Source organism: Podarcis vaucheri, assembly GCF_965113315.1.
Source record: "Podarcis vaucheri genome assembly, chromosome: Z".
Lineage (NCBI taxonomy): Eukaryota > Metazoa > Chordata > Lepidosauria > Squamata > Lacertidae > Podarcis > Podarcis vaucheri.
This window is the reverse complement of record NC_138758.1, coordinates 52401497-52416245: the sequence shown is the minus strand read 5'-3', so window position 1 is coordinate 52416245 and position 14749 is coordinate 52401497. Positions and strand designations below refer to the sequence as shown.

At 47.5% G+C, this 14749-nt stretch overlaps 1 protein-coding gene across 1 annotated transcript in view; it reads right to left on the bottom strand.

Moving 5' to 3' along the window:
- LOC309524277 (zinc finger protein 618-like) overlaps positions 1 to 13858 on the bottom strand; it is a gene marked incomplete at its 3' end in the record, with an annotated part of 41572 nt that extends 27714 nt beyond the window's left edge. The window contains exons 1-6 of the mRNA XM_082208734.1: positions 13759 to 13858; positions 7827 to 8062; positions 4266 to 4343; positions 2931 to 2969; positions 1720 to 1809; positions 1078 to 1155 (exon numbers count right to left, since the gene is read on the bottom strand). Coding sequence (XP_082064860.1) covers positions 1078 to 1155; positions 1720 to 1809; positions 2931 to 2969; positions 4266 to 4343; positions 7827 to 8037 — 496 coding nt within the window. The 5' untranslated portion in view covers positions 8038 to 8062; positions 13759 to 13858. The remainder of the gene's footprint in view (positions 1 to 1077; positions 1156 to 1719; positions 1810 to 2930; positions 2970 to 4265; positions 4344 to 7826; positions 8063 to 13758) is intronic.
- Positions 13859 to 14749: the final 891 nt, after the last annotated feature.

Sequence of the window (14749 nt, the reverse complement as noted above, 5' to 3'; positions counted from 1 at the left end):
CACTCTGGATTCGAATAATAGGGTCGTAACATTGACTATTATTATTATTATTATTATTATTATTATTATTATTATCATCATCATCATCATCATCGTCAATCATTACCATCAATTATCAATACATCAGTTAATAATAATATCAATTATTAATCTCAATATCAATTATTCCTATCCATTATTTTTATTAATACCTATTATTTTTAATATCTATTCAAAGAGATGTTTTAATTAATATCTATGATTGATTATATTCAACTATTAACATCTATTAATCATTCTCTTTTATTATTGCTATCCATTATTATTATTATTATTATTTCTTACAGTATTATTAATATATCTTATTACGGTCTATTCTTTTATATCCATTATTACTTTTAATATCTATTATTACTATTACTTTTTATATTTATTATTTTAAATCTCTATTATATATATATATATATATTATTATTATTATTATTATTATTATTACTACTATTTCTTACAGCATTATTAATGTATCTTATTATGATCTATTATTTTATATCCATTATTGCTTTTAATATCTATTATTACTATTATTTTTAATATTTATTATTTTTAATCTTGATTATATTTAATATCTATTACTATTATTATTATCATCATTATTATTATATTGCTATTATATTATTATTATTTTTATAGTGTTATTAATATATTTTATTATGATCTATTATTTTATATCCATTATTACTTTTAATATCTATTATTATTACTATTATTATTAATACTTATTATTTTTAATCTCCATTATATATTTAATATCTATTATTATTATTATTATTATTATTATTATTATTATTATTATTATTATTATTATTATTATTATTTCTCTTTTCCCAGAACATTTTGTTAGTCAAATACAAATCCAACACAAAAGGATCTCCTTTCCCACAACCCCGCCAGATCCCGGGATCGAGTCCCGCCCTCCCGATCTCCCAGATCCCGCCTCTCAAACCTGCGCCCCCCCTAGAATTGAACCGATTCCCGGAGGGATCCGGCCGCTTCGGAAAGCCGGCGGATCCCTCCAGCCGGATCCCCGGGATCTCGTACTTGGACCGATCTTCTGGAAGGGTTCCGGATCCTCTTCCTTGACCTCGTCTTTGGCGACCATGGCCTGGTCATAGGGATCTGGAAGAGAAGAGCAGGGAGGGTCGTTCCGGATCTCTGGGATCCCCGGATCTCCGGCCGCCCTTCCCAGCTTTCCCCGGATCCCGGCCTGTCCACATAGATCCTCCCGGCGTTCCGGATCCTGACCTGTTACAACGGATCCTCACCCATCCGCCTGGATCCTCCCGGCGCTCCGGATCCCGACCCGTCAGCCCAGACCCTCCTGGCGTTCTGGATCCCAGCCTGCCCAACCGGATCCTCCCAGCTTTCCGGATCCTGGCCCGTCTGAACAGATCCTCCCGGCACTCCGGATCCTGGAACACCCGCCCGGATCCTCCTGGCGTTCCAGACCGTCCACGGGATCCTCCAGATCCCCGTTTTCCCCGTCGCTGGGAACCTCCCCCAAGACAAAAAACAGCCCGATCCCGAGAAAAGGGATCACGGGGGGATCGGACTCAGGATCCAGTCCCTGGGAGGATCCGAATCTGTACTAAGAAATCATTTCCTGGTGTTCCGGGAAAAGGCCGGAGGGAACCGGGAGGCGGGGGACCGGGGGATCCGGTGGATCCCTGGCGATCTACTCACCGTCGACCGCGTGGAGATCGCGGTGCTCCTGGAAGCAACTGTAGTATTTGTACTTCTTCCCGCAAATGTCGCAGGTGTAGCGGAAGTTGTCTGGCGGGATCAGGGGAGAGAGAGAGAGATTCGGTGGATTCCCAGGAGATCCCACCCCCAAAAGAGATCCAGTAATAATAATAATAATAATAATAATAATAATAATAATAATAATAATAATAATAGTTGTTAATAATAATATTTAATATTAATGTCTGGCGGGATCAGGGGAGAGAGAGATTCGGCGGATTCCCAGGAGATCCCCCCTCCCAGATATCCAGTAGTAGTAGTAGTAATAATAATAATAATAATAATAATAATAATAATAATAGTTGTTGTTAATAATAATATTTAATATTAATGTCTGGCGGGATCAGGGGAGAGAGAGATTCGGCGGATTCCCAGGAGATCCCCCCAAAAAAGAGATCCGGTAATAGTAGTAGTAGTAGTAGTAATAATAATAATAATAATAATAATAATAATAATAATAGTAATAATTGTTGTTGTTGTTAATAATATTTAATATTAATGTCGGGCGGGATCAGGGGAGAGAGAGAGATTCGGCGGATTCCCAGCAGATCCCCCCCAAAAGAGATCCGGTAATAATAATAATAATAATAATAATAATAATTATTATTATTAATATTAATATTTAATATTACTGTCTGGCGGGATCAGAGGAAAGAGAGATTTGGCGGATTCCCAGCAAATCCCCCCAAAAGAGATCCGGTGGTAATAATAATAATAATAATAATAATAATAATAATGAATATTAATATTTAATATTACTGTATGGCGGGATCAGGGGGGAGAGAGAGAGATTCGGCGGATTCCCAGGAGATCCCCCCCAAAAAGAGATCCGGTTATAGTAATAATAATAATAGCTAATAATTAATAACTAATTAATCACTACTACTACTAATAATAACTTTTAATTATGATTAATATTAGCTGTAATTATTAATCAACAATATTAACAACTAGTCATATTACTATTACTAATTGTATTATATGTCATATAAAAAATGGTGAGCAACAAATAACAATAATAATTCTATTGATTATAAGATACAATATTATTAATACTGAATATTAATCATATTACTATTAATTATAAGATATGACGACTAATAGCAATAATAATAAATGATTAATAATAATAATAGCCAGGGGTTACTTACTGCCTTGGGAAGCGCCTTCGCCCGACGCCACTTCCGTGTCTAGGAATAATAATAATAGTAATTAATAATTAGTAACGATAATGTTAATATGATTAATAATAATAATTTTCAAAAACAAATTAAAACAATCGGTAACAGTCAGGAAGGAACGGAAACCATTAATCATAATCACAATAATAATAACGATAAGAATAATAATGATAATAATAATAATAATGATAAGAATAATAATGATGATGATAATAATAATAATCATGATAATAATCATAATCATGATAATCATAATCATGATAATAATCATCATAATAATAATAATCGTAATAATAATAATCATGATAACAATCATGATAATCATGATAATAATAATAATGATAATGATAATAATAATGATAATAATGATAATGATCATAATAATAATGATAATAATATTCATGATAATAATAATAATCATGATAATAAAAATCATCATCATCATAATGATAATAATAATAATCATGATAATGATAATAATCATGATAATAATAATCATGATAATATTCCTCATCATAATGATAATAATCATGATAATAATAATTGTGATAATAATAATATTCATAACAATAATCATAATAATAATCATGATAATACTAATGATAATAATCATGATAATACTAATGATAATAATCATGATGATAATCATAATCATGATAATAATGATAATCATGATAATAACAATCATGATAATAACATGATAATAATCATGATAATAATCATGATAATAATAATAACAATCATGATAATAATTATCCTGATACTAATAATAATGATGATGATAATAATAATCATGATAATAATAATCATAATAATAATAATAATCATGATAATAATAATGATGATGATAATAATAATCATGATAATCATCATCATCATGATAATTATAATAATCATGATAATAATTGTGATAATAATAATATTCATAACGATAATCATAATAATAATCATAATACTAATAATCATCATCATGATAATAATAATCATGATAATAATGATAATAATCACGATAATAATAATAACAATCATGATAATAACATGATAATAATCATGATAATAATCATGATAATAATCATGATAATAATAATCATGACAATAATAATAACAATCATGATAATAATCATCCTGACAATAATAATAATACCGTAAAATCAAAACATCCACAAATAATAATAATAATTGCATAAATAATAATACTAATAATAATAATAGAAAATAATCAGATTCACGATTAACGAGGGCCAGAGAGAAAAAACGACGCGCCAAACGGTAAACCGGTTTGAAGCCGGGACTCGAACCCGTTACCTCGGTGCGCCCGGACGTGGGTCTGGAAGCAGTTGTAGTACTTGTACTTCTTGCCGCAGATCCCGCACTCGTAGGAGCCTGGAAGAGAAGCGGAGTCAAACCGGATTCGGACCAGATTCAAACCGGATTCAAACCAGATTCGAACCGGATTCGAACCGGATTCAAACCGGATTTGGACCGGATTCAAACTGGATTCGGACCGGATTCAAACCAAATTCGGATCGGATTCGGACCGGATTCAGACCAGATTCAGACCGGATTCGTACCGGATTCAAACCGGATTCGGATCGGATTCAAACTGGATTCAAACCGGATTCGAACCAGATTCAGACCAGATTCGGAATGGATTCGAACCGGATTCGGACCGGATTCAAACTGGATTCAAACCGGAAGCCAAACCCCCAACAAAAGGGTTCCCTGACCCCTAACCAAAAGGGCCCCTGACCCCCACCAAAAGGGTTCCCTGACCCCTAACCAAAAGGACCCCTGACCCCCAACAAAAGGGTCCCCTGACCCCTAACCAAAAGGACCCCTGACCCCCAACAAAAGGGTTCCCTGACCCATAACCAAAGGGTCCCCTGACCTCCAAAAGGGTCCCCTGACCCATAACCAAAAGGGTCCCCTGACCCCTAACCAAAAGGGCCCCTGACCCCCACCAAAAGGGTTCCCTGACCCCTAACCAAAAGGGTCCCTGACCCCCAACAAAAGGGTCCCCTGACCCCTAACCAAAAGGGTCCCTTGACCCCCAACAAAAGGGTTCCCTGACCCCTAACCAAAAGGGTCCCTTGACCCCCAACAAAAGGGTTCCCTGACCCCTAACCAAAAGGGTCCCTTGACCCCCAACAAAAGGGTTCCCTGACCCCTAACCAAAAGGGTCCCTTGACCCCCACCAAAAGGGTTCCCTGACCCCTAACCAAAAGGGTCCCTTGACCCCCACCAAAAGGGTTCCCTGACCCCTAACCAAAAGGGTCCCTTGACCCCCAACAAAAGGGTCCCCTGACCCATAACCAAAAGGGTCCCCTGACCCCTAACCAAAAGGGCCCCTGACCCCCACCAAAAGGGTTCCCTGACCCCTAACCAAAAGGACCCCTGACCCCCAACAAAAGGGTCCCCTGACCCCTAACCAAAAGGGTCCCTTGACCCCCAACAAAAGGGTTCCCTGACCCCTAACCAAAAGGGTCCCTTGACCCCCACCAAAAGGGTTCCCTGACCCCTAACCAAAAGGGTCCCTTGACCCCCAACAAAAGGGTTCCCTGACCCCTAACCAAAAGGGGCCCTGACCCCCACCAAAAGGGTTCCCTGACCCCTAACCAAAAGGACCCCTGACCCCCAACAAAAGGGTCCCCTGACCCCTAACCAAAAGGACCCCTGACCCCCAACAAAAGGGCTCCCTGACCCCCAACCAAAAGGACCTCTGACCCCCAACCAAAAGGGCCCCTGACCCCCAACCAGCTCTGCCCCACACAAAATAAGGGTCGCGCCACCCACCTAGCTTACCAAGGGTCTCCTGACCCCCAACCCAAAGGGGTTCCCTGACCTGACCCCCAACAAAAGGGTTCCCTGACCCCTAACTGAAAGGGCCCCTGACCCCCAACAAAAGGGTCCCCTGACCCCCAACCTAACGGGTCCCCCTAGTTTCCCTGACCCCCAATTGACCCCGCCCCACGGAAAATAGGGGTCACGCCACCCACCTCGCTTACCCAGGCGCTGCGCACCCCCCACTTTCCGCCCGACCCCCAACCCAAAGGGCCCCCTGACCCCTAACCAAACGTTTAGCCGACCCCCAACCGCCTCTGCCCCACAGACAATAGGGGTCGTGCCACCCACCCACCCAAAGGCTCTCCTGACCCCCAACCCAAAGGGTCCCCCCAGTTTCATGGACCCCAAACCCAAAGGGCCCCCGCCCCCCAACAAAAGGGCTCCTGACCCCCAACCAAAGGGTTCCCTGACCCCTAACCCAAAGGGCCCCCCAGTTTCCCTGACCCCCAACAAAAGGGCCCCTGACCCATAACAAAAGGGCCCCCTGACCCATAACCCAAAGGGGGCCCCCAGTTTCCCTGACCCCTAACCAACCCTGCCCCACGGAAAATAGGGGTCGTGCCACCCACCCGCCAAAAGGCTCCCCTGACCCCCAACCCAAAGGCCCCCCAGTTTCCCTGACCCCCAAGAAAAGGGGCCCCTGACCCCTAACCAAAAGGAACCCTGACCCACAACCAAACGTTTTCCCGACCCTCAACCGCCTCTGCCCCACAGAAAATAGGGGTCGCGCCACCCACCCACCAAAAGGCTCTCCTGACCCCCAACCCAAAGGGTCCCCCCAGTTTCCCGGACCCCAAACCCAAAGGGCCCCCGCCCCCCAACCAAAGGGCTCCTGACCCCTAACCAAACGTTCCCCTGACCCCCAACCGCCCCTGCCCCACAGAAAATAGGGGTCGCGCCAACCAACCACCAAAAGGCTCCCTTGACCCCCAACAAAAGGGCCCCCAACCAAAGGCCCACAGAAAATAGGGGTCGTTTCCCTGACCCCCAACTGCCCCCACCCCCCAGAAAATAGGGGTCGTTTCCCTGACCCCCAGCCGCCTCTGCCCCACGGAAAATAGGGGTCGCGCCACCCACTCACCAAAAGAATCCCGACCCCAAACCCAAAGGGCCCCCCAGTTTCCCCGACCCCCAATCAACTCTGCCCCACAGAAAAAAGGGGTTGCGCCACCCACCCACCAAAAGGACCCCCTGACCCCCAACCCAAAAGTTCCCCGCAGTTTCCCTGACCCCCAACCTAATGGGTCCCGACCCCCAAGGGTCCCCCTGACCCATAACCGACCCCCAACTGCCTCCGCCCCACAGAAAATAGGGGTCACACCACCCACCTAGCTTACCCAGCGTCCCAACTGACCCAAAGGGTCCCCGACCCCCAAGTCGATGGTCCTGACCCCTAACCAAACCTCTCCCTGACCCCCAACCGCCCCTGCCCCACAGAAAAAAGGGGTTGCGCCACCCACCCACCCAAAGGCTCCTTTGACCCCCAACCCCAAAGTTCCCCGCAGTTTCCCTGACCCCCAACCAAATGGCCCCTGACCCCCAACCAAAGGCCCACAGAAAATAGGGGTCGTTTCCCTGACCCCCAACCCGTTCCACCCCCCAGAAAATAGGGGTCGTTTCCCTGACCCCCAACCATCTCTGCCCCACAGAAAATAGGGGTTGTTCCCCTGACCCCCAACCGTCTCTGCCCCACGGAAAATAGGGGTCGCACCTAGCTTACCCAGGGTCTGCTCCTTTGACCCCCAACCCCAAAGTTCCCCGCAGTTTCCCTGACCCCCAACCCAATGGGTCCCTGACCCCCAACCAAAGGGGCCCCTGACCCATAACCGCCCCCCAACCCACTCTGCCCCACAGAAAATAGGGGTCGCACCACCCACCTAGCTTACCCAGCGTCCCGACTGACCCAAAGGGTCCCTGACCCCCAAGTCGGGGGTCCTGACCCCTAACCCAACCTCTCCCTGACCCCTAACCGACCCCCAACCCACTCTGCCCCACAGAAAATAGGGGTCGCACCTAGCTTACCCAGGGTCTGCTGGCTGCGGACCCCGCCCAGGACGACGCAGATCTCGGCTGGGGCTGCCCCACGGCCCCCTTTGCGGGGCTCCGTGGGGCCGCCGTGGGGCCAGGCAAAGTCGTCGGGGGTCTCGGTCTTGACGGTGACTTGGGGGGCGGAGGGCGGGGCCTCCTCGCTGGGCGGGGCCGAGTCGGAGGCCGGCGAATCGGAGGCCGGCATGGCGGCGGCCGAGGGGGGCGGGTCTCTGTGGGGCAGAGAAAGGGGTCAGAGAAAGGGGGCAGAGTCTGGGAATGGGGGACTGGGAGACAATGGGGTCTTGAATGGGAGACTGGGAGTGTGGGGCTGGGATACTGGGAATGGGGGCAAGGAGACTGGGAAACGGGGAGTGTGGGGCTGGGGGACTGGGAGTGTGGGGCAGACCGGACTGGGAATGGAGGGCTGGGACTGGGAAACTGGGAGTGTGGGGCTGGGGGACTGGGAATGGGGGGCTGGGACTGGGAAACTGGGAGTGTGGGGCTGGGGGACTGGGAGTTTGGGGCAGACCAGACTGGGAATGGGGGGCTGGGACTGGGAAACTGGGAGTGTGGGGCTGGGGGACTGGGAGTGTGGGGCAGACCGGACTGGGAATGGGGGGCTGGGACTGGGAAACTGGGAGTGTGGGGCTGGGGGACTGGGAGTTTGGGGCAGACCAGACTGGGAATGGGGGGCTGGGACTGGGAAACTGGGAGTGTGGGGCTGGGGGACTGGGAGTGTGGGGCAGACCGGACTGGGAATGGGGGGCTGGGACTGGGAAACTGGGAGTGTGGGGCTGGGGGACTGGGAGTGTGGGGCAGACCGGACTGGGAATGGGGGGCTGGGACTGGGAAACTGGGAGTGTGGGGCTGGGGGACTGGGAGTGTGGGGCAGACCGAACTGGGAATGGGGGGCTGGGACTGGGAATGGGGGGCTGGGAGACTGGGAATGGGATACCGGGAGACTGGGAATGTGGGGCTAGGACTGGGAGTCTTTTAATGGGAGACTGGGAGTGTGGGGCAGAGCAGACTGAGAATGGGGGGCAGGGAGACTGGGAATGTGGGGCTAGGACTGGAAATGGGGCTTTTTTAATGGGAGGCAAACTGGGAATGGGGGCAGGCAGACTGGGAGTGTGGGGCTGGACTGGGAATGGGGGGCAGAGCGGACTGGGAATGGGGTTCTTTTAATGGGGGACTGGGAGTGTGGGGCTGGGAGACTGGGAATGGGGGACTGGGACTGGGGGTCTTTTAATGGGAGACTGGGAATGGGGGTCTTTTAATGGGGGACTGGGAGACTGGGAATGTGGGGCTAGGACTGGGAATGGGGGTCTTTTAATGGGAGACTGGGAATGTGGGGCTAGGACTGGGAATGGGGGGCAGAGCAGACTGGGAATGGGCTACTGGGAATGTGGGGCTAGGACTGGGAATGGGGGTCTTTTAATGGGAAATTGGGACTGGGAATGGGGGACTAGGAGACTGGGAATGGGGGACTGGGAGACTGGGAATGGGATACTGGGAGAGTGGAACTGGGAGTGTGGGGCTGGGAGTGTGGGGCTGGGAGACTGGGAATGGGGGCAGACAGACTGGGAGTGGGGGTCTTTTAATGGGAAACTGGGAGGGGGAATGGGGGCAGAGCAGACTGGGAATGGGCTACTGGGAATGTGGGGCTAGGACTGGGAATGTGGGTCTTTAATGGCAGGGAATGGGGGGCTGGGATGTGGGGCTAGGACTGGGAATGGGGGGCAGACTGGGAATGGGCTACTGGGAATGTGGGGCTGGGACTGGGAATGGGGGTCTTTTAATGGGAGACTGGGAATGGGGGGCAGACAGACTGGGAACGGGGGTCTTTTAATGGGAAACTGGGACTGGGAATGGGGGGCTGGGAGACTGGGAATGGGAGTCTCTTAATGGGAGACTGGAAGTGGGAAACTGGGACTGGGAGTCTATTAATGGGAAACTGGGAATGGGAGACTGGGACTGGGAGTCTCTTAATGGGAGACTGGGAATGGGAGACTGGGACTGGGAGTCTCTTAATGGGAGACTGGGACTGGGAGACAGGGACTGGGAGTCTCTTAATGGGAAACTGGGACTGGGAGTCTATTAATGGGAGACTGGGAGTCTATTAATGGGAGACTGGGACTGGGAGACTGGGACTGGGAGTCTCTTAATGGGAGACTGGGAGTCTATTAATGGGAGACTGGGACTGGGAGTCTGTTAATGGGAGACTGGGACTGGGAGACTGGGACTGGGAGTCTCTTAATGGGAGACTGGGAGTCTATTAATGGGAGACTGGGACTGGGAGACTGGGACTGGGAGTCTCTTAATGGGAGACTGGGACTGGGAGTCTCTTAATGGGAAACTGGGACTGGGAGACTGGGACTGGGAGTCTCTTAATGGGAAACTGGGACTGGGAGTCTCTTAATGGGAGACTGGGACTGGGAGACAGGGACTGGGAGTCTCTTAATGGGAGACTGGGAATGGGAGACTGGGACTGGGAGTCTCTTAATGGGAGACTGGGACTGGGAGTCTCTTAATGGGAGACTGGGACTGGGAAACTGGGACTGGGAGACTGGGACTGGGAAACTGGGACTGGGAGTCTCTTAATGGGAGACTGGGACTGGGAGACTGGGACTGGGAGTCTCTTAATGGGAGACTGGGACTGGGAGACTGGGACTGGGAGTCTCTTAATGGGAGACTGGGACTGGGAGACTGGGAATGGGAGACTGGGACTGGGAGTCTCTTAATGGGAGACTGGGAGACTGGGACTGGGAGTCTCTTAATGGGAGACTGGGACTGGGAGACTGGGACTGGGAGACTGGGACTGGGAGTCTCTTAATGGGAGACTGGGACTGGGAGACTGGGACTGGGAGTCTCTTAATGGGAAACTGGGACTGGGAGACAGGGACTGGGAGTCTCTTAATGGGAGACTGGGAATGGGAGTCTCTTAATGGGAGACTGGGACTGGGAGACAGGGACTGGGAGTCTCTTAATGGGAGACTGGGACTGGGAGACAGGGACTGGGAGTCTCTTAATGGGAGACTGGGAATGGGAGTCTCTTAATGGGAGACTGGGAATGGGAGACTGGGACTGGGAGTCTCTTACTGGGAGACTGGGACTGGGAAACTGGGACTGGGAGACTGGGACTGGGAAACTGGGACTGGGAGTCTCTTAATGGGAAACTGGGACTGGGAGACAGGGACTGGGAGTCTCTTAATGGGAGACTGGGACTGGGAGTCTCTTAATGGGAGACTGGGACTGGGAGACTGGGAATGGGAGACTGGGACTGGGAGTCTCTTAATGGGAGACTGGGACTGGGAGACTGGGACTGGGAGTCTCTTAATGGGAAACTGGGACTGGGAGACAGGGACTGGGAGTCTCTTAATGGGAGACTGGGACTGGGAGACTGGGACTGGGAGTCTCTTAATGGGAGACTGGGACTGGGAGACTGGGAATGGGAGACTGGGACTGGGAGTCTCTTAATGGGAGACTGGGACTGGGAGACTGGGACTGGGAGTCTCTTAATGGGAGACTGGGACTGGGAGACTGGGACTGGGAGACTGGGACTGGGAGTCTCTTAATGGGAGACTGGGACTGGGAGACTGGGACTGGGAGTCTCTTAATGGGAAACTGGGACTGGGAGACAGGGACTGGGAGTCTCTTAATGGGAGACTGGGAATGGGAGTCTCTTAATGGGAGACTGGGACTGGGAAACTGGGACTGGGAGTCTCTTAATGGGAGACTGGGACTGGGAGACAGGGACTGGGAGTCTCTTAATGGGAGACTGGGAATGGGAGTCTCTTAATGGGAGACTGGGAATGGGAGACTGGGACTGGGAGTCTCTTAATGGGAGACTGGGACTGGGAGACTGGGAAACTGGGAGTCTCTTAATGGGAGACTGGAAGTGGGAAACTGGGACTGGGAGTCTCTTAATGGGAGACTGGGAATGGGAGACTGGGACTGGGAGACTGGGAAACTGGGAGTCTCTTAATGGGAGACTGGGACTGGGAGTCTCTTAATGGGAAACTGGGACTGGGAGTCTCTTAATGGGAGACTGGGAGTCTATTAATGGGAGACTGGGAATGGGAGACTGGGACTGGGAGTCTGTTAATGGGAAACTGGGAATGGGAGACTGGGACTGGGAGCCTGTTAATGGGAAACTGGGACTGGGAAACTGGGACTGGGAGTCTCTTAATGGGAGACTGGGAATGGGAGACTGGGACTGGGAGTCTCTTAATGGGAAACTGGGACTGGGAGACTGGGAATGGGAGTCTCTTAATGGGAGACTGGGAATGGGAGTCTCTTAATGGGAAACTGGGACTGGGAAACTGGGACTGGGAGTCTCTTAATGGGAAACTGGGACTGGGAGACTGGGACTGGGAGCCTGTTAATGGGAGACTGGGAATGGGAGACTGGGACTGGGAGTCTGTTAATGGGAGACTGGGAATGGGAGACTGGGACTGGGAGACTGGGACTGGGAAACGGACTGGGAGTCTCTTAATGGGAGACTGGGAATGGGAGACTGGGACTGGGAGTCTGTTAATGGGAGACTGGGAATGGGAGACTGGGACTGGGAGTCTCTTAATGGGAGACTGGGACTGGGAAACTGGGACTGGGAGACTGGGACTGGGAAACGGACTGGGAGTCTCTTAATGGGAGACTGGGACTGGGAAACTGGGACTGGGAGTCTCTTAATGGGAGACTGGGACTGGGAGACTGGGACTGGGAGTCTCTTAATGGGAGACTGGGACTGGGAGACTGGGACTGGGAGACTGGGAAACTGGGAGTCTCTTAATGGGAGACTGGGACTGGGAGTCTCTTAATGGGAGACTGGGACTGGGAGACAGGGACTGGGAGTCTCTTAATGGGAGACTGGGAATGGGAGACTGGGACTGGGAGTCTCTTAAAGGGAAATTGGGACTGGGAGTCTCTTAATGGGAGACTGGGAGTCTATTAATGGGAGACTGGGAATGGGAGACTGGGACTGGGAGTCTGTTAATGGGAAACTGGGACTGGGAGACTGGGACTGGGAGCCTGTTAATGGGAGACTGGGAGTCTATTAATGGGAGACTGGGACTGGGAAACTGGGACTGGGAGTCTCTTAATGGGAGACTGGGAGTCTATTAATGGGAGACTGGGACTGGGAGACTGGGACTGGGAGTCTCTTAATGGGAGACTGGGAATGGGAGACTGGGACTGGGAGTCTGTTAATGGGAAACTGGGACTGGGAGTCTCTTAATGGGAGACTGGGACTGGGAAACTGGGACTGGGAGACTGGGACTGGGAAACGGACTGGGAGTCTCTTAATGGGAGACTGGGACTGGGAAACTGGGACTGGGAGACTGGGACTGGGAAACTGGGACTGGGAGTCTCTTAATGGGAGACTGGGACTGGGAGACTGGGACTGGGAGACTGGGAAACTGGGAGTCTCTTAATGGGAGACTGGGACTGGGAGTCTCTTAATGGGAAACTGGGACTGGGAGTCTCTTAATGGGAGACTGGGACTGGGAGACAGGGACTGGGAGTCTCTTACTGGGAGACTGGGAATGGGAGACTGGGACTGGGAAACTGGGACTGGGAGACTGGGAATGGGAGACTGGGACAAAGTGTCTCTTAATGGGAAACTGGGACTGGGAGACAGGGACTGGGAGTCTCTTAATGGGAGACTGGGAATGGGAGACTTTAATAATAATAATAATAATAATATGTAATCTATAATAATAATAATGATAATAAATAATAATAAATAATAATAATATATAATGATGATAATAATAATAATAATAATATTTTGGTTGCCATGACTACGGTTTTGGTTTTTGCTTTGTAGTTCCTGCCATTGCTATTATTATTAGTAATTACTATTACTATTATTAATTATCATCATCATTATTAAAAATATTACCGTTATTATTATTATCGTTATTAATACCTGCTGGAGGAAGCTCTTTTGCCAACGCTGCTGACGCTGCCCTCGGCCTGCGGATAATAAAAATAAATATTAATAATACTAATAATATCTGAAACCAGGGTTAGAAACTCAGATCTATTGCCGTTAATAATAATAATAATAATAATAATAATAATAATTGAAACCAGGGTTAGAAACTGAGATCTATTGCCATTAATAATAATAATATTTGAAACCAGGGTTAGTAGCTCAGATCTATTGCTAATAATAATAATAATAATAATAATAATAATTGAAACCAGGGTTAGAAACTGAGATCTATTGCCAATAATAATAATAATAATAATAATAATAATATTTGAAACCAGGGTTAGTAGCTCAGATCTATTGCTAATAATAATAAGAATAATAATAATAATTGAAACCAGGGTTAGAAACTGAGATCTATTGCCAATAATAATAATAATAATAATAATAATTGAAACCAGGGTTAGAAACTGAGATCTATTGCCAATAATAATAATAATAATAATAATTGAAACCAGGGTTAGTAGCTCAGATCTATTGCTAATAATAATAATAATAATAATTGAAACCAGGGTTAGAAACTGAGATCTATTGCCAATAATAATAATAATAATAATTGAAACCAGGGTTAGTAGCTCAGATCTATTGCTAATAATAATAATAATAATAATAATTGAAACCAGGGTTAGAAACTGAGATCTATTGCCAATAATAATAATAATAATAATATTTGAAACCAGGGTTAGTAGCTCAGATCTATTGCCAATAATAATAATAATAATAATAATAATAATAATAATAATAATATTTGAAACCAGGGTTAGTAGCTCAGATCTATTGCCAATAATAATAATAATAATAATAATAATAATAATATTTGAAACCAGGGTTAGTAGCTCAGATCTATTGCTAATAATAATAATAATAATAATAATTGAAACCAGGGTTAGAAACTGAGATCTATTGCCAATAATAATAATAATAA